The sequence below is a fragment of the Planococcus citri genome, chromosome 5, assembly GCF_950023065.1.
Source record: "Planococcus citri chromosome 5, ihPlaCitr1.1, whole genome shotgun sequence".
Classification (NCBI taxonomy): domain Eukaryota; kingdom Metazoa; phylum Arthropoda; class Insecta; order Hemiptera; family Pseudococcidae; genus Planococcus; species Planococcus citri.
Window position 1 is genome coordinate 54,424,752 of NC_088681.1, and position 25,497 is coordinate 54,450,248.

The following is a 25,497-nucleotide window of genomic DNA, read 5'->3' on the forward strand; positions in this document are numbered from 1 at the left end:
TGATTGTTTTTCGAGATTTGGTCTACTGATAATCTGCGTATCCGATAACGCACCACAGTTTGTGTCTACGGAATTCAATCAATTCTTCTTGAGTTGCGGTTTGCGGTATTAAGCATATGACATCTCCGCCATACAATCCTAGCAGCAATGGCCAACCTGAAAAGTTTGTACAAATTGTGAAGAATGGCCTCAAGTCTGACACCATTGGCTCATTCCAAGAGCAGTTTTTTTCAGTGTGTTTTTCAACTTTTATTAAAATATATCTGTGGTGTAATTTTCTAAATGGCATTGATGTTTATAATATCAAAAAAGGATGTAGTTTCTGCTGGAGTGATCAGTTTTTGCTAAAAATGAGGGTATGTACAGAAATTTTTGGTGCAAATTTTTTTTTTATGGGGTGCGCTAATATGGACCACCTGTGATATTGAATTTTTTACTCATTTTTTACAGCCGCTGAAAAGGGGAATGCTTGAAATACTTTTTTTTGTTCATTTCTACTAATAAATATGATGTTTTGAAACGTAAAAATATGTTTATTTTGAAATTATTCTTTAGGTGGTCCATATTAGACGTCCAAAATTTTGAACTGTCATTTTGACACTCGTCATTCAACAATTTGAAAAAAATATTCAAAATTAACCTGAACTGCTTAGAATAAGTTTTTTTGTTCATTTCTACAAATAAATATGACCTTTTGAAAAATGTGAAAGTATGTTTATTTTGAAATTTTATAGGTGGTCCATATTAGGCGTCCAAAATTTCGAACTGTCATTTTGACACTCATCACTCAACAATAAAAAAAACATACTTAAAGTTGACCTTCACCCCTGAAGTTTTGTACAGTGTTGGTGGAAGGATGGAACTTCATTTTAAGCCTTTGTGGAGGTTTCTACCTCCTATAGTTTTCAAGTGCCAATCCTCCAAAAAAAAAAAGTGGTCTATATTTGGTGCCTCTACCCTTAATGAATCAAATAATTCCATAGTCGCCTGATTCACTTAAAAATGAGACTTCATTGTCTAGCAAAAAAAACCTTCAATATTCATCTTCAACTTTCAAAACAAAAATAACAGACCAACAAAAAACAGGACTACATTATTGAGAATTAAGTACATCATAAAATGTAGGATGTAAATGCACATTCACTTTGGGTAATACATGTAATACTCTTGTAATAAACTTCTAAAGTATAAATTAATAGATTCCGACTCATCTTCGTATTCGCTTGGGTCAGTAAAACTTTGATAATAGGGTATTGCATCCAAATTCAAGGGTTCTATGTTACGCAGTGAAATGTAATCATAAGCGCCCAATTTATTATTCAGTTCGTGTGACATACGACACACGTATGTTAATCCCGTTTTTGCATCGTTGTTCTCTATTTCATACCATCCCGATAGAGTATCCAACCAACTACACAGCTTATCAGTTTTTGGGTCAGCAGCGGGATCATTATGGATTATGATTGCGGCAACATGGTCTTCAGCTGGCGGTTTTCTCGAAGTGATTTCAAAAATTCTGTATAGTATTTTCGGAATCGTTATAACTCGATTGTGTACAGATTCTGATAGGAACATTTTTCGGGTTAGATTGTTACCGGTTGATGTTTTCATTTTTAAAACGCCACTCACGCCAAAAAACATAAATCCTTTCAAGTGCTATAAAAAAAAAAAACAAAAAAATACACAGGAATGGTGGTTATTTTGGACAACTTAAAATTATGAATTAAAATCATTCTTGAAATAGGTAGTTTTTCCGAATAGTCCGGCATATGACAATAGGAGTAATTGCACCCCCCCCCGCCGATCCTCCGGGACAACATTTTTCTTAAAGGGGACATCCTAAGGAACATTTTAATGCAAAGTTGCCAAAAAAAAAGTTGGCCTTACTTACAAAATGGCGGCCATTTTGATTGACAGGTCAGCCGAAATCGCAGATTTTGCGTTTTGACATAGGACTTGCACGAAATTTTTCAAACTTTACAAAGGTAGATCGAAAGATTATGCAAAAATTTATCACCTGTCCAAATTTCAAGTGCTAAAGTGCGTTTTTCGATTTTTGGTGAATTTTTGAAAATCGAATTTAGGCCAAAAATGAGGGAAAAAATCAAAATTTTACCAAATTGACCAAGAAAGCTGAAATTTGGGATATACCCTATTTTCGACATGCCAAATCGATTGGAAATGGTTTCAACCCGTTTTGAGCAGTTCTGGAGCCTCCAGCAGATTTTTGAAACTCGAAATTCCCACAAAATTCCATCAAATTGGAGTTGTAAAGCTAAAATTCATTCTAAAAACTAGTTTCAATACGCTACGAAGTACTGCAGGTGAATTTCAAGTTGTTTTGGAGCCTCCAGCGACTTTTTGAAAATTCCTGAAGCCTCCAGCAGATTTTTGAAACTTTAAATTTTCACAAAATTTCATCAAATAGAGATGGAAAGCTGACATTTACTCTACACTCCAATTTTAACACCCTCTGAAAACGACTTCTGGTGGATTTCAAGTCATTTTAGAGCCTTCAACGACTTTTTTGAAAATTACTGGAGCCTCCAGTAGATTTTTGAAACTTGAAATTTCCCCAAAATGTTATCAAACCAAAATGGAGAGTCGAAATTCATTCTGCACACTAATTTCAATACGCTACGAAGTTGACTGCCGGTGAATTTCAAGTCTTTTTGGAGCCTCCAGCAACTTTTTGAAAGGTTGTATGACGTTTTTTTGGAAAATTGAAATTTCCTATTAGTAGCTGGAAGCTTCAAAACCATTTGAAACCACCATGTAGTCTGCGAAGTAAATTTCAGCTTGCAAACTCCATTTGATAAATTAATGTTGGGGAAATTTCAAGTTTCAAAAATCTACTGGAGGCTCCAGTAATTTTCAAAAAAGTCGCTGGAGGCCCTAAAATGACTTGAACCCACCTGAAATCGTCTTCAGAGGGTGTTAAAATTGAAGTGTGAAGTAAATTTCAGCTTTCCATCTCCATTTGATGAAATTTTTGTGAAAATTTAAAGTTCCAAAAATCTGCTAGAGGCTCCAGTAATTTTCAAAAAAAGTCGCTGGTGGCCCTAAAATTACTTGAACCCACCTAAAGTCGTCTTCCGAGGGTGTTAAAATTGGAGTGTAGAGTAAATTTCAGCTTTCCATCACCATTTGATGAAATTTTGTGAAAATTTAAAAGATTCAAAAATCTGATGGAGGTTTCTGGAATTTTCAAAAAGTTGCTGGAGCCTCCAAAACGACTTGAAATTTACCTGCAGTACTTCGTAGCGTATTGAAATTAGTTTTTAGAATGAATTTTAGCTTTACAACTCCAATTTGATGGAATTTTGTGGGAATTTCAAGTTTCAAAAATCTGCTGGAGGCTCCAGAACTGCTCAAAACGGGTTGAAACCGTTTCCAGTCGATTTGGCATGTCGAAAATAGGGTTTATCCCAAATTTCAGCTTTCTTGGTCAATTTGGTGAAATTTTGATTTTTTCCCTCATTTTTGGCCTAAATTCGATTTTCAAAAATTCACCAAAAATCGAAAAACGCACTTTAGCACTTGAAATTTGGACAGGTGATAAATTTTTGCATGATCTTTCGATCTACCTTTGTAAAGTTTGAAAAAGTTTGAGCAAGTCCTATGTTAAAACGCAAAATCTGCGATTTCGGCTGACCTGTCAATCAAAATGGCCGCCATTTTGTAAGTAAGGTCAACCTTTTTTTTGGCAACTTTGCATTAAAATGTTCCTTAGGATGTCCCCTTTAAGAAAAATGTTGTCCCGGAGGATCGGCGGGGGGGGGGGGGGTGCAATTACTCCTATTGTCATATGCCGGACTAGAATAGGAATATTAAATTTACAAAAATTGGCATAAAATCCAAAAATTATCTTCAGCTCCAAAAATGTTGGTTGCGATTGTTACGAAGGTTTTAGGATATAGGCTATGCTGTTTCGATGTAGCTTGGTCAAGGTTCCATTTTTGGCAAAATAAAATACTAGTAGTATCGGTCAGAACGATATGTTATAAGAAAAGGTACATATTGTATGAATAATAGTCTTACCTGCACAGCTGCAATTAAGTAAAGGTCGACTCTCCTTAAATTTCCATCTGCGATGCTTTTCCAAACAGGTATACTGCTCATATGCGAGCAACTGGCAATCCTAGCTGCACTTGAGCTAAAATACCAGTGGTATCATTGACGATCTAACCAAGCAGCCGTAAGGTTGCCCACACGATAAATCAGCACTTTCTTCGAATAAAGCAGGTGGAGCTAAAATGTCCTTTAGACATTTTTCCTGATTTTCCTGAAAAATAAACAGTAAACACCTTCGTCAAAATATACTTATTTCCTCTTCTTAAAATAAATAGGGATCGACATAGGGTACCTACTTATCACTATCAACACTAAGTTTCAGTCACATTCTAAAAACCCGCAAGTACCTACCTTTGAGTACACGTAATCGTCGCTGAGTCCATAATTTTCGCATTTATCTGACAGATTTTGTGAGAAGGGATACGGGTTCCTCCAATAACGACTTTTGCTGCGCTTTCCGTGTTTCGTAAATTCTATAGACAGAACTTCTATCCAATTAAGAATAACAACTAGGTTATCAAAGCGTAGTGATTGCATCATGTCCATAGGATATCATGCAGCGGTAGATATTTGCTTAGATATTATTTACCAATAATGTCATTATCAGGGCTCGGATATTCTTTCTCTAAAAAACCCAAAATATGCGCTTAAATATTCCCTAAAAAATGTCAAAATATGCTCTAAAAAGTAAAAATATTCCCTAACGATATGGGTACTGTTTTACAGGAAAAATTAATTCCTATACGATTTTAGTAATATTGTTGTGTAATACCAAGAATTCACAAACAAAAATGCAAAACAGACCGTTTTAAAATCACGAAAAGGTAATTCTAGTTCCATTATTAAAGGAATAAAAAACAAATAAAAAAATAAGTAGGTAGTAGTGAGCTATTGCCAGTTTCACAAAAATATAGTAATTTGATGCAAAAATTTGAAATTGGGCAAAATATTCCCTAAAACCCGTCAAAAAACGTAAAATATGCTCTAAAAACGCAAAATATTCCCTATAAAATGCCAAAATATGCTTTTATATGCTTTTATGGTGAAATATGCCAAAATATGCTCTAACAAATTAGGCTCATTTGACTTGAAATTTCATGAATCGTGGAGATAATTGAAAAATTCCCTATCCCCTATGCATACAAAAAATATGCTCCAGCATAAAAATCCGAGCCCTGGTCATTATCGTTAACCTTCTGTGATCGAACCTCTGTTACGAAAACACATAAAATGGAACAAATCAACGGATTCATTTTTTCTCAGCTGAATTTCGAACGTTGCAGAAGTGAGCTAATGTAGGTACCTACCATATTCGCGACCGCGACAAATTGTCTGAATTTTAATTATCTTTTTTCTGTTGCTTCAAAATTTATCTCAAATAGGTATTATGAAACTTAAATATTAGAAATGGTTCAATTAGTACGAGGCTCATTGATCCAGGAAAATTAAAACATTCGATGCGAGAGTCTGATAATATTTAATCATCAATCGATGATTAGCCTAAAACTTTCTCAAAAATATTAACTCGATCAAAAAAGTGGTAGAGTGGATCAATGACGCTCTCTCTTTAAAGTGAATACCTACTCCAACATCGAAATTTGAAGATTAACAAATAGGTAATTTAAACCTAAGAAAAAACCATCATTTATAAAAAAAAAAACTCAAATTCAGATTTGGTAGGTACCTACTTTGCCTTGGTTTGAATTCTCTTACTACGGATAGCATGATTGTTAAACTGAAAAAATTGTAGCGATTCGCATCCAAAATTTTTGATTTTTTATCAAAAATGAAATACTTAATCAGCGCGGCGGTTAAATTTTGGATTTGAACTGACGAGCAGAGGCGCGCTTGATTTTTTCCATGTGTTCTCAAAGCAGCTCACTGCTGGGCCATGAAAAGAAGGTATTATACTCCATCAGGTTGGAGAAAGACTTATATTTAGGCTTGTAATTCAATTTTCAATTTTTAAGGAGGGCTCCCCACTCGAGTGTATGTTTTTTAGATATTCCCCAGACTTTTTCCACCATCAAAATTGTTTTCATTCACTTCCAGAGAGGTGAGGAACTCGAATAACTTGTAAATGTAATGCCAAGTTCATAAAATCGGATAATGCAAGTCTTCAGTGGTATTCTGTCTCATATACACACTGCATTGGTTTGTTTTTGAATGTCTGTAGCGAGTGAAAACAGAATAGACTTTTTGCAGCCCGGTCTAGTATGGGCTGCGTAATACCACTTTTCATGTGTATGTTACCGTTAATGTGTTTACTCCGGGTATAATGTATGAAATAACTAGTTATTCCATACATTTCCTGAGAAAGTGTGAAATTGAATTTTTTCTACACTTTACCTAGTTATTTCATACATTGTGGTATAGGTTTAAGAATATTTAATAAGGAATCATTTTTTGGGGGAAGCTTGGCGTGTCCAAATAGGTAGGTAAGGATTTTGACTGGAAATTCTAACTAGGATAAGTGGGTATTTTTACAGGAAAGTGACTAATAGGAACCTGCCTATACTCCAGATAATTAAAATGTCTTCACATGAGAGTAATTTATTTCCTATCATCGAAAAGGGTTAGTAAGAAGGGACTATTTACAAATAGGTAAATACCTATCAAAGTTCCAAGAGCATAGTTTGAGATTGTAACCTCTTTTAGGTGATAGATATTCATTCGATCAAAATAGGATTATTCGAATAGAACAATTACGATGTTAGACACATTAAAAATTAGATCGTTAACTCGATCATATAAATTTCTAAGAGCTAATAAAATATCATACCTGATATATCTAATTATTAGTTTGAAAAACCTGACATTACCTTGACAATTTTAATTTTTTAAACTAAGACTGAGTCAATTTCCATGACTATATAGTAGCCCTACTTCAGAAGAATTTGACCTAAATTCACACCATTATCTAGGCGTGTGCCTAAGCACCGCCATTACTGGCTTACGTGACACAGGTTTATTCTTCCATAATTAGACTCGATTCATTCGAAATAATACGCGAAATCATTATCGAAAATTCAATTAAATTCGCACTCGAAATTACGTCATTTTATTGACATATTTTACACATTATTATTCGAAATAAAAAAGAAAGAAAAAAAGGATTAATTATAATGCGATCGCGTAACAACACAAAAACTACTTATTCTTACAGCATTCGAATTACTATCGGTACCTACTACGTTAGGTAGGACTTACCTAACGTCCGTAAGTTCAACTTTTCCCCACTCTCATCACTTAAGCCCAAGATCATTGAATAATATGTAGATAGGTTAGTCTACCTAAATAAATTCAGGCAATCAACTTGACCTATGCTACAACATACACGAGGTATGCATTGTTAAAGTATGAAATCAATGAATTAACTGTGATAAAGTAAGAGATGAAGTTTAATTCAAAGCTAGAACAGGGTGTCCCGCCACAGAATAACCTCCAAGCCCCAGGAGCAGATTTTTGGCCACTACCGTGATAGGTAGAGTGTTGAGGTTTGTGGGGCTCGATAGCAAATTCAACGTAGAATTTTTTGATATGGCTAATGACTGCGCCAGATGAATAGGAAGAGTTGTACCAAGCAAAATAATTGGAAAAACATGTTCAAAAATTGACATTTTCTTTTGTTTTCGTAAAAAACCTAAAAAAATCTCCTCATGACATATTTTTTTCATCAGTTGCCTTGAATTGAAAAAGTGTGACATTTTTGGTACTGCAAACCCCCTGCCTCTCCATCACAATTTGTAAAAAAAAAATTCACCACTTTCAATGCAGAACAAAAACTTGGAAAAATTCAAACATTTCATTTTTTTAGTCTCATTTAAAGATCTGAAGCAGTTGTTAGCCACATCAAAAAATTCTACGTGAAATTTGCTATCAAGCCTAGCAAAACTCAATTTTTGACAGTTCATTTCATGATTTAACTGATCACACCTCGCTATTTCATAGAATAACTAGATTCTTCATACATTACCTAGATAAACTATGAACAATTTACTTGCATTAAGTACTTTTTCGTTAATTCATACATTACCTGGAGTAAACACATTAACGATATAAACTTATCTCGTTTGGTGCCATACGTCTTATCGTGATCAGCACACTTCAATTCGTCAAAAAAACTTACCCCCACCCAAATCCTGAACCTCCATGACAACAAATACAATACCTGGAAGGAAAAATCTGCGATTTCGAATGACCTGTCAATCAAAATGGCCGCCGTTTTGTGAGTAGGGCCATGTTTTTTTTAGGACTAGAGCTAGAAATCCTTTAAGAAAAAAGTTGTCCCGGAGGATCAGCAGCGGGGTACAATTGATCCTTATGTGCCCCTCCCCGACTAAGGGGAGTTGAAATGACACGGTAATTTGTGCCATAATTTTCTCTAATTTTTTTTAACGAGAAGGAAGGAAGAGTCCTTTTAACTCCATTTTGCCTCAGAAATGAATATTTCAGAGCACGTAGTATGAGGTCCACAGAGCAGACTAAAAGAAACACGTCAACGTATTTGAATTATTCCCTCTTCGTTCTCTATTTGACAACATAGGACTGCAATGAGTCTGGCAACGAATTCATCTCCTTCCCCTCTCCCTACCCACCATTGGGTATATAAAATGAAGATTGATAACAAATTTCAAATTGAAAAATTAATTAATCAAAATCCATTTAAACCACGAATTGAAATATGATTTCTCAATTTTGATCTCATCAGCCCTAGGAATCACATTCCAAAGTTTTAACACGCAAGATCGCTCTACAATTTTTCTGAAAAATTGTCGAATATTGCGTTTACTTAAACGCGTGCCTGCAATACATCAATGCATGATGTTATGTACATATCTAATCCACCTACGTCGCGTCATGCGAAACACATGTTAGCGGCAAGATTTTCGCGAGATTCGAGCTTTCCAGATGTTACTCGTAGCGATTTGTTTACTTATTCTGTACATGAAATCTTATTCACCTATAAGAAATTATTACGAATATTGTTTTCGCGATGATTTCATTTCACGCAAAACCACACTTCGAACGAGAACGAACGATAGGTACTCAAAAATTAATATAAAATAATAAGGAATCCTGCGATGAACATTCATTCTACACTAACCACACTTCAGTCGAGGACCAATGATGTATCTCTGTTACTTCACGATGAATTTGCTACGATGTTTTTTTGCCAGCTGGTTGATTTTTATGCTCGTTGAAGAAGCATTCTCATTAAGTAAGACGTGAAAAATGTCTAATCGTTAACTTGTTTTTCAATTCTTTTTTCCTCAGATCGGCAGAAAAGTATTAACCACCTACTCGAATAGAAATTATTACAATTTAATGAACATTTCAGAGGAAGCTGTGTTAGACCGAGTAGCGTTTACAGGCCCAATAGCTGTGATAAAAAAACAAGACTCATCTCTACAACTTGCGATACCTCACGCGTACAAATCAATCGGGCAACTTTGCAGTTATAATTACGATGATTCTGAAGACCAAAATGGCCCAAAAGAAAAACTGATGATTGCGTGCCCCGCACATGGTGCTTTGGCGACCATCGATGAAACTAAACTACTTTATCTGTCCGAGTACATAAGCGGAAAAAAATCATTCTGCAGTTCGAATTATTTCAGACCCTCGGTTAATAAAGTTGAAGAAAATAGTGACGACCACGTAAAACATTGCAACCAATTGAATGCAGACATGTATGAAGTTGGATACAAAGTGAGTCATCTACAGAAATGCAACATACCTTAATCTAATATTCTAACATTTTAGCAATGTTTTTGATTGTATTTTTTTTCTTTTTCTAGGTATTAAAGGACGAGGAAGGAAAAGTAACTCAAAATATTATGAATGAATATTTATACCACTTTTACCCCAATTTTTTTTGCATTAAACAATTTTTTTACTTTTAAATTCGACACAAATGCAGGATATTCAGTTTTTATCCATCTATAAAATATGCTATTCGAAGACCGAAGGTAAAGAAGCTACACTATACTCAATTCACCGTATTGAATCACCGGATCTGCTGTTTGTGGATTGTATAAGAGAATTTATTGATTATGAACCATTATTCGACGCGTTCAATTATAAATCGGATTTGGATTCCAGTTTAAGCACTAAAGATTCGTTTGAAGGCACGGTAAGCTTTAACCCGCGGACACCATCCTTAGTTTTTAGGCGATGCCACCACCCTTCGTGACAAATGTCACACATTGTTTTTTTATTAGGAAAATCCTCGCTTGAGCCTGCCAAACGCCATATATGTGAAGCGTCATCTCTCACCTCATCAAAATACCCCTCCCCCTCACCCCCTCCTCAATCCACCACTTGTATTGCATACCCTGCCCCTTAAAAGAATTATCATTTTTTTTAAAACAATTTACTCATTCAAATACCCTCATTAGCACTTGATTTGTAAGATTTTTTATTGGGAGACAAATAAAAACTGAAAAATAAACACGAATGTCTTTAGGTTCAATAATTTTTTTTCCAAGGAACTTATTAAATTAATCATTTCCTTGGAAAAAAAATAATTATTGTGCAAAAATCCATCGAAAGCAAGTAAAAAAATTGTTTGCCCCTTCAAATAATTAAGTAGGCAACTTGCTCACCACGCGAGATAGACCAGCGGATATACACGCCCAGGTACCCGGGTGCCTACCAACGAAACTCCCTTCCGTCAGTTGAAGCGCTCTTGCAAAAACTGGTTTGTGACAATTGTCACGAACGGTGGTGTTGGCGGGTTAAGAACATCCATTCTATTTTTCATTGTAGGTACATACATATTATTTGATTCGATTGAGGCTGAGCTGTATTGAAAAATCATGTCTTGAGACTCACATTGGGTCATTCCATGCCAAATCGGCGGATTTTTGCTCGAGTGGTCATTGATTTTTTTCAAAATCAGATCATGTGTAGATACTGCAACTTGGCAATTGTACTGTGGGCCGACTTTTTTTTTTTTCATAAAACATCACGTTAATATGCATCGCAATAACTCAGAAAATATCACTATTAAGTACGTAAAAATTGCAGTATCTAGCAGGGATGGAAACCGTAACTGAAATTTTTAACCGAAATGAATTTTAACCGCTAAAATGAGGCAAAAACTGTAACCGTAACCGTAACCATAACCGAAATTATTTATTTGAAATTTTTTAACCATAACCTTAACCGATTCATTTTTTTGTTTTGGTTAAATACATAACGGTTATTTTTTTTAAGTAAAAATCTCACTTTTTCGTGTAAAATATGACATTTATTATGATTTTTTTTAGAAAAAAAGGGCTCAATTTGTCTAAAATTTTCTTCAAACTCAAAAATTGGCTGTGAAATAGCATTTTTTTCGTTTTTTTGGCTGCAGGCGCACTTTTTTGACATTGAAGTGCAATTAATTTTTGATAAATGAAAGAAAACCGTAACCTTTATTTTTAACCGTAACCTTTATTTTTTAGAGTCATAACCGTAAACATAATAAATAATTTTGAAAAAAATAACCGATATTTTTTTTCAATTCGGTTTCCATCCCTGGCTATCGTCAGCCCACAATGTCGAGAATCGACATTTTTTCCAAAAAATTATTGCATGAATAGAACACATTTTCAATTCCCTGCAGAAGAGGTCTAGATAGCCAGGGATGGAAACCGAATTGAAAAAAAATATCGGTTATTTTTTTCAAAATTATTTATTATGTTTACGGTTATGACTCTAAAAAATAAAGGTTACGGTTAAAAATAAAGGTTACAGTTTTCTTTCATTTATCAAAAATTAATTGCACTTCAGTGTCAAAAAAGTGCGCCTGCAGCCAAAAAAACGAAAAAAATGCTATTTCACAGCCAATTTTTGAGTTTGAAGAAAATTTTAGACAAATTGAGCCCAGTGATGGAAAACTGAAACTGAAACTGAAACTGAAACTGGTTGAAAACTTGAACTGAAATAGAAAAATTCAAATTCTTTATTTGAGATACATGCGGCAGCATTGCTGCCATCGTATCAAGTTAAGCATGTAAGTACACAGAATACAAATTTCAGCTTTAAAATATAGGGTAAAAAATTTGATTAAAACATAAAAGATGAAGATTTAAAACTATGGGTACATAAAATCTACTCCAGGTTATTTCAAAAAATTTGAACTCTTTTTGATCCGGGGAGCTGAGATATTCTTCCAGGGTATAATAAGCCCTAGTTATCAGCCATTCTTTCAGGACATGTTTGAATTTTTTTGCAGTTGGCTGGTTTTTTACACTCCCTGGAATCCGATTATATACTTTTGCAGCAGATGATACAGTGCTACTCTGGAGAAGTTTTGTGCGGTGGTGGGGAGTTCTGAGGTTACCTTGTGATCTGGTACTGTATGGATGGGTAATTTTTGGAAAGGTTATAACCCCAGTATAAACCATGAGAGATATGTCCAGAATATATTGTGATATTGTAGTGAGAATTTTATTATCAACAAAGGTGGGTCTGCATGTTTGTCTTAGAGGTAGTTTATAAATTGTTCTTATCGCACGTTTTTGTAGTGTGAGTATTTGCTTGACATAAGATGCATTACCTCCCCAAAAAAACTACCCCATAGGCCATTGTGGAGTGGAATAGTCCAAAATATGCAAGTCTGAGAGTTTTTTGATTTGTAATTTGGCGTAGCTGAAAGAGTAAAAAGTTTATAGATGACAAACGACTGGTTAATTTAGTGATGTATACATCCCATTTTAAATTGCATTGAACATCAACCCCTAAGAACTTTGCAGCACAAGAGACATTAGGTAGAGTGGAGAGAGTTTCTGCTACCAGGTCTGCCTCCTTGGGGGTTACATTGAAAGGCACTGTTACTGTTTTTTCCAAGTTTAAGCTCATGCAATTTGCATTAAACCAGCAGATCAAGTTTTTGAGAACATGTTCTGTTTTTTAAGCAGTGTGTCCCAGCTACCACATTTTAAAAACATAGTTGTATCATCTGCAAACTGGGTTAGAAGTGCATTAATGTAAGATGACAAATCGTTAACATAGAGAATGAACAATAAAGGTCCAAGTATGGAACCTTGGGGGACTCCTTTGTCTATTATTTTCTCTTCAGAAAAGGTGTAAGTCTCACCATTTTGGATTTTGACTATTTGTACCCTATTTTCGAGGAAGGATTTCAGCCAACTGTGGATTGGACCCCTTATTCCATATTTTTCCAACTTTCCCAGTAGAATTCTGTGGTTCATGGTATCAAAAGCTTTCGATAAGTCACAGAATATTGCCAATGAATTTTCACCCTCTTGGCCAGCTTGGAGAATTTTGTTCAATAAATTAAATATTGCTTTGGTGGTGTTTTTTCCACGACGGAAGCCAAATTGTGTTTCACTTAGAATGCTGTTAGCTGATAGGAATCGTATCAGTCGATTATACATCAGACGCTCAAAAATCTTTGAGAATACTGGTGTTACAGAGATGGGCCTATAGTTGTTTAAATTTGATTTTTCTCCTTTTTTATGTACAGGGGTTACAATACTTGATTTCAAGCTTTCTGGAAATTTTCCCTGATCTATGGAGTCATTAAAAAGTTCAGCAAGTATATGAGATATGTAGTGATCAGCTTGTTTGATAATACCTACATCTAAACCATAACTATCCCTGGAGTTGGAATTTTTGAGACCTTGTATGACATTAGAGACTTCAGCTGCAGTAGCTGGTAACACAAATATTGAGGAATCATTAGCTAGAATAAGGGATAATGGGTCCAATGTTTGAGAAGAATTAACTACGTTATTCTCAACAGTTGCGAAATGTTGGCTGAATAACCTAGCCATATCAGCTGAGTTGGTATATTTGGTATCTTGGAATGTAATATGAATATGATCAATGGTTTGTTTGCATGGTTGATATGAGTTTATTATCTTCCATGTAGTTTTGCAGATATTATTTGAGATTGCAACTTTGTGAGAGTTTGATTCTATATTTGCCCAATTGATCAATTTTTTATATTCCTTTTGACGGAGCTTGTATTCAATTTTATCATCTTCAGACCCACCAAATTTCCAATTTGAGTAAGATTCTAATACTCTAGTTTTTAGAGTGCGTATTTGGGTTTGAATACTATGAGGATAATGTAAGTGGTTAGGGTTATGATTTGTGTAAGTTTGAAGTGGGAAAGATAAGATGTAGTGGTTTAAAAAAATATTTAAAAAATTAGAAAATTTTGAATTAATATCACCTATTTTCAGTGCATCCCAATTTTCAGAATCCAGAGAGTGGAAAAATTTTTCAAAATTTGTTTTAGAGAACATACGTTTTTTTAAAAGAGGTTGTTTTGCTGTATTCACAGATTTTTTGACCAGTTTCAAGGATAGGAGTACACTATTGTGATCCGATATACTAGAACTGAATTGATAAAAACTGAAACTGAAAACTGAAAACTTGAACTGAAAAAAAATGAAACTGAAACTAAAAACTAAAAACTTGAACTGAAAAAAATAAAACTGAAACTAAAAACTAAAAACTTGAACTGAAATGTAAAAGTTTTGCCATTCACTGATTTTTGTTGACAAAATCTGAAAATCATCAATCTATTCTCAAAATTTTCATTTTTTTCAAAAGCTTTTGCCCTTGCTTCGCTCGGGCCAACTTGAATTGAATCCCTTTCTTTCCGCCAATAGTCAGAGTTTGAAAAAACCATATCTATTGATGAAATTTAGAAAAAGTTGAAATCAGAAAAGACGAATGGCGCATTCTCTCATTAAAATTGATGTTATTATTGTTCTACTTTTTGAACAACAAATTATCCAATCTTTTGCCCTCGCTTTGCCAGCTGGGGTCAATTTGATTCTCTTCTCAGGGTTACAATTTCTAGAAACCTATTGATTTTGAAAATTGTTGAGATCAGAAAAACCTAATTTTTTCATTAAAATTGATGTTGTTCTACCTACTTTTTAAATCACAAATTTTCCAAAACTGAAAACTTTTGCCCTCACTTTGCTGGGGACCATTCAAGATGCTACTTGTAGTAGGTATACAAAAAATGCAAATTTTTCACTTTTTCTGAACAGAACAGAACTACTGGATTTTCAGTTTTTTGATACTACAGTGCTCTCTGCTCAGCATGTTAATTAAAATTTTGATTATTGTGGCAAAATAACAATTTTTTGTCGGCAAAAGGACAATGCAATCCTCCTCCTAAGTCCCAAGTAGCATAACTTGTCTTTTCTTTGGCCCCCAGGCAGGCATGGATTTTCTCTGCACAACCCTGCATATTATTTATTCATAATTTTTGAGTTTGAAATTTTTGAATTTGAATTTTGAAATTTCAAATTTTTGTTGCCAAGTAGTAAATTGGATTAATGTATGAAAAAATTTTTTTCATTTCGTTTTGAACATCAAACCTCAAGAATGATGAAAACTGAAACTGAAATGCAAAACTGAAACTAAAAACTTGAACTGAAAAAAGCAAAACTGAAAAAAATAAAACTGAAACTAAAAACTAAAAACTTGAACTGAAATGAAAAAGTTTTGCCATCACTGGGGCTGACTTTTTGATTACGGTGTAAGATTTAATGTTGATGTTCATCGCAGTAAATCGAAATGCATCATTTTTACGGAAAAAGTGAATTAACCTTTTTTTAAAATGCTTTTTATTATTTGAAATTTTTTTGGATTTGGTGTAATTTTCGCAAAAACAGCGTAGGTAGTTGCAAAACGTTACATCAAATGATGGCGAATGACGCAAACCGGACATTTTTTCAATTTTTCTTGGCGGAGCTGTGGGACTTCAAAGTTTTTAAATGATATTAAAATCAGTGTTGCCACTTTCAAAACACTAAAAAAATTGATTTAAAAGCTTATACTTAATTTACATACAGTATGTATGACACAGAAGTAGTGATTGGTGGCTTTTATTTCCAAGTGGAAAGAGCTAGCGAGATGAATGAAGTGGCGTTGAGTATGGACAAATGAGGGCTTTCAAAAGCGACCTTGAAAATTTCAAGCCCAAACACAGGGTGCCCATAAATTGAAAAACCAGTTTGGTCAAAAAATTCAAACTGGTTTTTATTGGCGCAATGTATTCTACGCACTAAGGCGACAAAAATGTGATATGAATCAATGTGGCGACCTCTGGAGGAAAAAAATTTCTCTTTTTTTTTACTTTATCCATTTTTGAAAAAAACTGGCTGCGGCGCGGCGGCTGGCCTTTCAATCTTTATTACCTAATTTGAAAAAAAATGCAACTTCAAAGTAAAATTTTCAACATTCAAAAATTTCAAGTTCTAACACCTTTAAAAAGTCTCTTTTGAGTAAAATGAACTTTCATAACGATATTCAAAATTTTTGCCATCTTCTTGAGATCGCTGTTAAGAGGGATGAAATATTCAGATTGGAATTACATAATTGTCTCTAAAACAACGAAGTGAAAAGGTTTTGAGCTGTACAGTTCATCACACCTGAGCCTCCACACTCAAGCACAACATTTTTCAAAACGTACTCGATGACCCATTGTTCCATTTTTGTTTGATTTGACATGAGTTTGCTTAATAAATTTAAATCCTGTGCAGGTTTACTTTAAATATAAGTTTGTTGGATATGAAGATATGCCAAACAGACACTGGAAAAATACGACCCATCTTCTTTTCAATTACACTGCCATCACTAGAAATGAAGATATATTAAAGGGCATGATAAGAGCTGATTGGTACATTAGACTGTACAGTTATAAAGTAAATACCGGGTTTTTCACTAAAAAAATTGTTACACAATTTTGCTATCAGATTTTATACTGTATAAATGGCATTTTTCCCCCTTATACAGAAAAACAAACAGTTGAATTTGTACTCGGGTACGCATCAAAAAGTGATGGAAGATGCTCCACCTATTGATTCATTTTGGAGGGTTATTTTGGATGATGACGGTCGTGCCATTATTTTAGTAACCCAACATACTGAAAAGAAATGCGGCCAAGATTATTTATGCGAAAAAAATCGTCAAGTAAAAACATACGAGGAGAGGGGCTGCATATATACCTGTTCGCTGGATGCAAATGAAAGCCTACTCCAAGTGCTGGGTTTGCCATCGTTGGGGATTACTGGAGAATTGGATATCACACTTGAAACAGACAAAACTGAGATAGCGCTTGCAGATGGCCATAAGACATTGAATTCAAAACCCTCTCAAACCACTGGTATTATCGAATTCTTGGCCAATAAAAGTTTCAAGGATGCCTTGTTAAACATTGATAAGGATATTCTTAAAAATCTGTACTTTTTCTCATCATGATACTGGCAATCAGGACTTCATAGTACGCCATACATATTATCACTTTGATGTTATCATTAATCAATGGATATTATTATGTATTATTATTTTCAATACTTTTATGTAATAATTATTAGTAAGCTGTTAGATTCACTTTTCATTTTCATTTTCAACCAATATTATAAATCTGAATCATATTATAAAAGATTAAGTATGAAATTTGTGTCCGTACCTTCAAGGAAATGTGTTGAAGTCTACCTACGGCAGTGAGACATTTGACCCATGCGACATTTCACCCATGTTTTCATCATTTGCTATTTTTGAAAAACGACATTTCACCCATGGACATTAGACCCACAGAAATATAAAAATAAATCAACATTTCGCCCATGCAACATTTGACCCACGGTGATGAAAAATAGCGACATTTCACCCCTGGGACATCTCACCCACAAATTAAAATAAGGTAGGACATTTGACCCATGCGACATTACACCCACAATAAAATATAAAAAATAAATAAACATTTCACCCATGCGACATGTGACATTTGACCCACGGTATAATGTCAGTGTTGCAATATGCCGCGGAGAAAATTCTTTTTGAAATATTATTAAGAATTTGTGTCCTTTGAATCATTCAGCGGCAACTTAAGGGCCGATTCCGCATACACGATTGCATACCCGGTCTGCCGGATTAAAAATCATTAAAGGGTATCCCTGTTGTGATAAGTGAATAATTCTGTGATGGGATATCGTGGGAAGTTGTGAAATAGGAAAAAACATAAGAAATTTAAAGATTTTCAAAACAAGAAAAAAATGAAGGAAATTTTGGATTTTACCCAAAAAATTGAAAAAGTGAAAAGATTTTGAGTGGCTTTTACTCTTCTTGAAAAAAAACTTAATATCGGGCCATTTTTTATACCAAAATTTTCAAGTCAGCAGTTGTGATTTTCATTTTTTCCTCACTTTTATTTTAAAAGAAATTCAAAAAATTGTTTTTTTAATAGGTAGGTAGGTACCTACATTTTTCATAATTTTAATTTCAAAAAATAGGAAAACCAAGGGAAATATATCATGATTTTTTGTTGGAAAATTGGAAATTTCGCGATTCCAGAATCGAATAATGTGAGGAAAAATACAATTTTGATATCTAAATCACAGAATGAATAGGTTTTTGAAAGCCCAGATTTTGAAAACATTCATAAGTTCAAGAAAGGGTATGTGAAACAAATTAATAAATTGCAGGGTATCTTTTGCAGGGCCAAAAAACAAAAAAATTAAGAGTTCAACAAATTTTTCCCATCATCCACCCCTCCCACGCCCCCTTTGAGTGAAAATTGTGTTTTTCTGGCAAAACAATTTTTAAACTTCATGTTTTAATTTCATGGACTGTATGCTAGCCAAAAAGCTCAGAAGGTAATAATTTCAAACTGCTATAATTACCTTTAAGCCTGAAAGTAGTGCTATGTAAATTTTTTGGGAAAATTATTACCCTCAAACCAAAGTAGGTACATAGATTTTTTTCAAATTTTTTGAAGTGATGGACATGGACCCGGGTTAAAAATCCAAAAAATTTACTTCTGGAGCGTTCTTTCATTCATTTATGAGCTTCTTCTAACAATCATTGTATGAAAACAAGAGCAAGAAGGCTTCAGTAACGTGAAGACCAGGCGAGTGGCCCGAGTGAAGCGAGGGCGTGAGGCGTTGAGCAAAAGGATGGGGCGCGAGCCGGGGGTTGGAGCCGCTGAGCGGCTCAGGGGGCGCAGCTCCCTAGTTAATCGATACTCCTCTTATGCCCGACCCCACAAAATGAAAATTTTGAAAAATTACGGCGCCTAAAAACCATCTTAGCCCTAGAGCATTTGAAGAGTGATATTCCAAAACTCTCTTTGTCCATTTTTGTCAAAGTTGAGTTTTCAGTGGTACCTGGTAGATGAAGTATTAACTCACATTCCTGCATCATCTACCTACCAAAATGAGGTGTTAAACTCACCTAAATAGCCAATTCACTAAAAATTAAAAAAAAAATAATGTTCCAAAACGAGCCTTGTCTATTTTTATTGAAATTTTTTTCAGCAGAATTTAGTGAATGAAATGTATACCTCCGAAACAAAAAGCTGACTGCTACCTAGTATCTACACATGACTACGTATTACACATAACAACTATACCATAATATGTACGATGGGAATTCATTTCGGATACTGTTTTAATAAATCTTCAAAGTCTGAATTAACTGCTTCCGCCTCATCTTCGTATTCGCACGGGTACGTATAACTCTGATAATAGGGAACCGCGTCCAAATTCAAGGGTTCTATTTCACCCATCGTAATTTCATCATAAGCGCCCAATTTTTTATTCAGTTCGGATGACATAGGGCACACGTATGTTAACCCTGTTTTCGTATCATTGTTGATTATTTTATCCCATCCTGATAGAGTATCCGTACACAGTTTATCAGTTTCTGGGTCAGCAGCGGGATCATTATGGATTATGATTACGGCAACATAATAATCTGAGTAATCCTCTTTCCTCGAACTGATTCGAAAAATTCTGTATATTATTCTCGGAATTGTTATAACTCGATTGTGTTTGGAAGTTGATAGGAACATTTTTCGGGTTACATTGCTGCAGGTTGATGTTTTCATTTTTAAAACGCCACTCACTCCAAAAATCACGTCTCCATACATGTGCTACAAAAAAAAAAAAAAAAACGAACGCGGGTGGTGGTTACATTTTTTTAAATGGGTGGAATTCTTGAAATAGCATTTCCGAATAGGAATTTTTAATTTTCAATAATTGACAAAAAATCTAAAAAAACAACTTTAGCTTCCGAAATTTGGGTTATACGAAGGTTTTAGGATATGCTGTTTCGATCTAGCTTGATTTCGTATTGTTGCCAAGGGTTCCATTTTTAGCAAAATAAAACAGGTATCGATCAGAACGATATTACATAAATAAGAGAAGGTATTGCATGATTGATTGTCTTACCCGAACAGCTGCAACCAGGTAAAGGTCAACTCTCCTTAAATTTCCATCTGCGATGCTTTTCCAAACAGGTATGATGTTCATGTGCGAGCAACTGGCAAGCCTAGCTGAGCTTGAGCTGAAATACCACAGCGGTATAATTTGTGATCTACTCAAGCAGCCATAAGGTTGTCCACAAGATAAATCAGGATTTCCTTCAAATAAATCAGGAGGAGCTAAAATGTCCTTTAAACATTTTTTCTGATTTTCCTGAAAAATAAACACTTTTGTCAAAATATGTACCAACTTATTGTCTCTCTTTAAAATGAGTACCTAGGTAACGAGTCAGGGTACCTGATACCTATCACTATCAACATGAGATTCAGTTACATTCTCATACATGTAAGCACCTACCTTTGAGTATACATTATCGTCGCTGAGTTCATAATTTTCGCAATGATCATTCAAAGGTTTAGTGAGTAATGAACGCAGTTCATACGAATAATCAATTTTGGTGCGTTTTCTGTGCTTCGAACATTTTATAGACAGAACTTCTATCCAAAAAAAGACCTAAAAAAAATTGAAAATTCACTTCGATATTTTAAACAAGGACTCGAGGTTTTTTTAATTCGAATCAAATATTCACTTACCAGCGTCCGCGATCGGTCAGTGAAATTGAATTTCACGTTTTTCTCATCTTCGTATCTAGTTACAAATTCGGATGCGTTGACAGGTATTGTTTGATTCTTAATTTCATATTTGGACTTTTTCCTAATCACCTATAAGAAAAAGAAAAAAATAAGTACAAAAATAATACGTGTGATTATACCTACATGAAATATATCTAGTTCAAATAGTAACTCAAATTAAAGATAAACCTTCTCCCCTTGCTTAGTAAATACCTACATCTGGAATTCGGATTTTCAATTAGAAAAAAAATACTAAAATGAGCACTTGGATGTCGTGTATTCGAAATGTTATGTTGCAAAAATGTCTGAGAAGAAAATGAGCTGCTATGCTAAGATTATGATGATGAACAGATTGGTCAGACGTTGGGCTAATGGGCTACTTTTGAGAAAGAAATTCTTCAATCATCAACTTCACTGAAATGACCACTTCCTTCCACTCATAATTTTAATCTCCCCTTTTTCGCATTCAAAGTTTCACACATGATAATAGGGAATAAAGTCTCACCGATTTATAATTATCATAGGTTTCATCCGTCATATTAATTTTTCCATCTTCAAAATAAAGCTGGAAAAAAAGAAAAAATGGATGAGTAAAATTTAAAAGGGAACAGGCAGCATGGACACCATTTCAATGAACAAAATAATGTCGATTGCATAGATTATCAACCTCATATCCGATTTCGTACTCATCGTCCTTTGAATCATACAACATCACAGGCTGGAATGACTTTTCACAAAAATTCAAAATAATGTTCCTCTCAGATTCATTTTCCGCATAAATAAGCCGCGAGAAAACACAGTGTTTGGAAAGAGAGATATTTTTGTTGAATTGCTTCTCTTGAGGAGTAGAAGCAGGGCATGCGGTTAAATAAGAGGGACATTTTTTGTCTCCATTTTCATCATGACAAACGTCGTCCAAGGCTCTGGTTTTCAAATTGAAAAGTAAAGCTGTAAAAATAAAATCAGGTAGGTAAGGTATGAAAAATATTTTCGGATTTTGGGAGGTAGGTATAAAATGATGGGTAATAACTAATCGAAGTATATTGATTACATCATAGCCATGGGGCATTCTAACAGCGATAGGTATTTGCTCATTATTTACTAATATCATTATCGTTACCTTTTTTCGATCGAACTTCTGTTACGAAAACACACAAAATAGAAAAAATCAATGGATTCATTTTTTCACAGCTGAATTATTCAGTCTGACTGAATTTTTTCAAACGGTAAGTATAGAAGTGAGCTGATGTATTAAAGTTCGACAAATGGTCTGAATATGAATTCTCTTTTTTCTGCCAGTTCAAAAGTTATCTCAAGTAAGTATTATGAAACTCGAATATTGGAAATGGTTCAATTAATACGAGCCTCAGTGATCCAGGGAAAATAAAATATTCGTTGCGAAAGTTTGATAATATTTAATCATCAATCAGTGATTAGCCCAAAAGTTACTCAAAATCAAAATTATCAATTCGATCGAAAGAATAGTCAAGTGGATCAAGACGCTTTCGGATCATTCCACGTCAATTCAACCAAGATGTGGTAACGATGATTCGACGATTTTTTTGAAATTTTTCCTGTGGAAAGACCTTCCGAAAGGATGACCAATGACGCGAATCGCAGCCCTCTAGCTTTTTTTCAAAGGCTGCTAGGGGGTGTCAAAGTTTTCAGTGAACCTAAAATATCATCCATTTCAGCAGTGGATTACTCGATAACCGCGATACCTACCGAAATGGAACTTTTTCCCATAGTTAGGGGTTCTGAAAGGCTTTTTGGTGATATTATCATAAAAATCAGTGTTGCTACTTTTTTTCGTACAAAAAATTAGCTCGAAAAGTTTCGAAACGTAGTTTTCACATCGTTTCGACACTCAAAAATTCTGAAAAAGATACCTATATTATGGACAACTTTTCATGCTGAACAACATATTCAAAAATTGGGATGGTACCATGTTGCAAAGTCGGTTTAAAAAAATTAAAAGGTTGCAAAAAAATGCGATTTTTTGATTTAAAACATGAAAAAAAGTTTTGATTGGTGAAGTTGACCCATTTGACCCCTATTTTTACGTATCTGTTGAGAAAGTTGAAAATGCCCTTTCATTCGATGAAATGAACTCCTCACAAAAAAATAAAAATTCGAAAAAATTCAATTTTCAATTTCAAACATCAAAAAAAGTTTAAATTTAAGTATTGAGTTGTCTTATTTTGACCTTTTTCTAACATATTTCATGAAAAAGTTGATAAAAATTACAATCACAACAAAAAAAAAATCGTTCATTTTTTGAATCTTTTCAAATTTTGACAGAAAAGTGAATTTTAGCATCAATACAATTTGGTTCAAGGCAAAAATTTATTCGCTATTCAACTTGGTATCAATTTTCCGAATCAATTCTCAAATCTTTAATTAGGGTCATTTGTCTACATCCAGAATATTTTTCTATCCATATTTTGAGCTAAACATAGATGCTGATCAAGTCACACATCTGTTTCAGTTTCCTAAGATGGAATCTTCAAGCATCGTTATAGGTACAATGTCATGTGTAAAATTTTATACAACGTGAATACAGAGACGTAAAATGTGGCAAGAACATTCTGACTTTCAGAAAGTACGACATCACGATTGAATACTTACAAGTGTTTCAATAGTAAGTCAATTTCATTAATGACGCAAGAAACTGTTAAATCATATGTTCCATCATGGTACTTCGAGTATTTGAATTAGACAAGTGTGAAATCGGATTGTACCTTCCATTGATTATATAGCACTCTATATAATCTAAGGTGCCAGCAACAATATCGTCATATGAAACCAGCTCGAAGTAACGAATTCAATTTTTCATTCCATTCGCATAATATCGAGGTTTGAATATTGAATAAACTACTTTCCTAGATCTAGTTTCAAAATTTTAAAATGAAATTCATCAATTTTTTCCAATTGCTGGCAACACTTTGTTATTTCACTCATCTAGCAGCAGAAGATCCAAAATATGGTAATTACCTACAACGACAGTCGATAATTTAATTCATTTTCAAAAAATTATACTTATAATTTGCATGCCTATCTGTTTTTACAGCCGCTTTAATTTTCAATCAAAAATTCAAGCAACTCGAAGAAATTAAAGATGACAAAGATGGATGTTATAATTGCTTAACTGCTTGTCCAGCTTCCTCAGTAGTGGAAAAAAAATTCAACGAGAATGATTCGATCACTGGGGACAGTTTATTTGTAGTAGACTCGTACCCAAGTGACAACAATGAGAAAAAACTGCAAATACAAATTTGTGACGAACCTTTCAAACCTGTAACCGTTTGGGATATAGGGACAAATTCGCATGAAATTGGTTACGAGGTTGGTAGAAATATTTTTACGATAATAAGATAGAAAAATTGTGGAGGATGATTAATTTATGAATCTAATTTTCAGCTTTATTACAAGGAAGATCAGATTGATTATTATTTAAAATGTGACAAATACGACCATTTCAGAAAGGTAAGGTTCTCATCCAGTAATTATGTACTTCATAAATCAATAATATCATGAAGTAATTATGATGAAGAAATTTTGTGGTGGAAGTAGTCCTCTCAGAATCAGGTTCTAGGAGATCACGAATTGAGGCATCATCTAAGTTTCTTAGTCTTAGGAGAAAGAGCTGAAATAATTTCGTTGAAAAATTAAGGAGCTAGTGAGATAAATGAACAGGATCCTTCAGATTTATGATTTTGTAAAATGCCATTAGTTTGTAACACGGTGATTCTGACATAGAGTCCATGTTGAGATGATGAAAAATTGAAAACATTGAATTTTCATCCATCAGGCTATCCACAGATAACAAAATTAGTCCCTTTAGAAAATTGTTTCAATGCTCAAGGAAGATAGGTACCCATGATCATTCACATTAAGTATCTGTTGCATAGATCATCAATGGAAGACCAAATGTAGAACCACATTCACACAGCCATAATGTTCGAAAATACACAGATGGAGACAATACAGTATTCGAATTTGAAGATAATCTCAATGAAAAATTAGTAAGTTGTCATTTCAATGATGAAGAGAAAAATATTCCTACAAGGATATGAAAATCTTGAACAAACATACCTAATATATATATGACACATCTTGTAGACATTTTACTGGATACCAGTTTTATCAATCAGAACATCAACTCCAGCGGTATACCTGCACAATTCAATAATAGACAAATAACATTTAAACCAGATGCGATGACTAACTATAAACCACATGAAACAATCTCCGAATGCAAAGAATATAACTTAGGAGACACTTGGCAAACCATATCCACAGTATGTATTTTTTTCATTGGTAAGGATTTATGCTGAATTCAATGTAAAATTCATTAGTATCACTTGCACAAGCAGAATAAAAAGAGCAAAACATCAGGGGAACCATCATCATTATCATCATTACCAATGCCACCATGCAATCAACCCAATGCGTGTTTAGAAATGACCCAAATAATACCAATGATGTATTTCCAAGCAGTTGCCACCAGACTAGCAACTTGCAGCTATTTAAACATTGCAAAC

At 34.1% G+C, this 25,497-nt stretch overlaps 2 protein-coding genes and 1 long non-coding RNA gene across 5 annotated transcripts in view; 1 reads left to right on the forward strand and 2 right to left on the reverse strand.

The window, feature by feature from the left end:
* Window positions 1–1,074: 1,074 nt before the first annotated feature.
* Window positions 1,075–7,268, reverse strand: LOC135847158 (uncharacterized). 2 transcript variants are annotated; one of them, XR_010559094.1, is made up of 4 exons: window positions 6,897–7,268; window positions 4,426–4,547; window positions 4,042–4,285; window positions 1,075–1,656 (listed from the first exon to the last, which is right to left on the reverse strand). It is a non-coding gene; the product is annotated as an uncharacterized LOC135847158 (long non-coding RNA). The 2 variants fall into 2 exon arrangements; XR_010559093.1 differs by having other exon boundaries at window positions 4,426–7,267.
* A 1,866-nt stretch (window positions 7,269–9,134) lies between these two features.
* On the forward strand, window positions 9,135–17,721 carry LOC135848209 (uncharacterized). Its single transcript, XM_065368042.1, has 6 exons — window positions 9,135–9,295; window positions 9,416–9,786; window positions 9,876–9,899; window positions 9,998–10,210; window positions 16,599–16,760; window positions 16,852–17,721. Exons 1-6 carry the CDS (start codon window positions 9,202–9,204, stop codon window positions 17,314–17,316), a joined length of 1,329 nt encoding a protein of 442 aa, XP_065224114.1. The 5' UTR covers window positions 9,135–9,201; the 3' UTR covers window positions 17,317–17,721.
* A 1,615-nt stretch (window positions 17,722–19,336) lies between these two features.
* LOC135847150 (uncharacterized) overlaps window positions 19,337–25,497 on the reverse strand; it is a 68,581-nt gene continuing 62,420 nt past the window's right edge. Inside the window, exons 1-7 of one of the 2 annotated variants that reach the window (XM_065366586.1) lie at window positions 22,074–22,206; window positions 21,621–21,901; window positions 21,459–21,518; window positions 20,915–21,043; window positions 20,679–20,834; window positions 20,289–20,534; window positions 19,337–19,990 (exon numbers count right to left, since the gene is read on the reverse strand). In XM_065366586.1, the coding sequence (XP_065222658.1) occupies window positions 19,490–19,990; window positions 20,289–20,534; window positions 20,679–20,834; window positions 20,915–21,043; window positions 21,459–21,518; window positions 21,621–21,901; window positions 22,074–22,134 (1,434 nt within the window). In that variant the 5' untranslated portion in view covers window positions 22,135–22,206 and the 3' untranslated portion in view covers window positions 19,337–19,489. Of the gene's footprint in view, window positions 19,991–20,288; window positions 20,535–20,678; window positions 20,835–20,914; window positions 21,044–21,458; window positions 21,519–21,620; window positions 21,902–22,073; window positions 22,207–25,497 lie in introns of those variants that run through there. The other variant, XM_065366587.1, reaches the window with a different exon arrangement.

What these genes read in the sequence shown, in the direction of transcription:
- LOC135848209 (XM_065368042.1), top strand. Translation starts at nt 9,202, where the DNA reads ATGATGTATCTCTGTTACTTCACGATGAATTTGCTACGATGTTTTTTT. An exon ending in TGAAGAAGCATTCTCATTAA is followed by an intron (nt 9,296 to 9,415) that starts GTAAGACGTGAA and finishes TGAACATTTCAG; the next exon opens with AGGAAGCTGTGTTAGACCGA. An exon ending in TAAAGGACGAGGAAGGAAAA is followed by an intron (nt 9,900 to 9,997) that starts GTAACTCAAAAT and finishes ACACAAATGCAG; the next exon opens with GATATTCAGTTTTTATCCAT.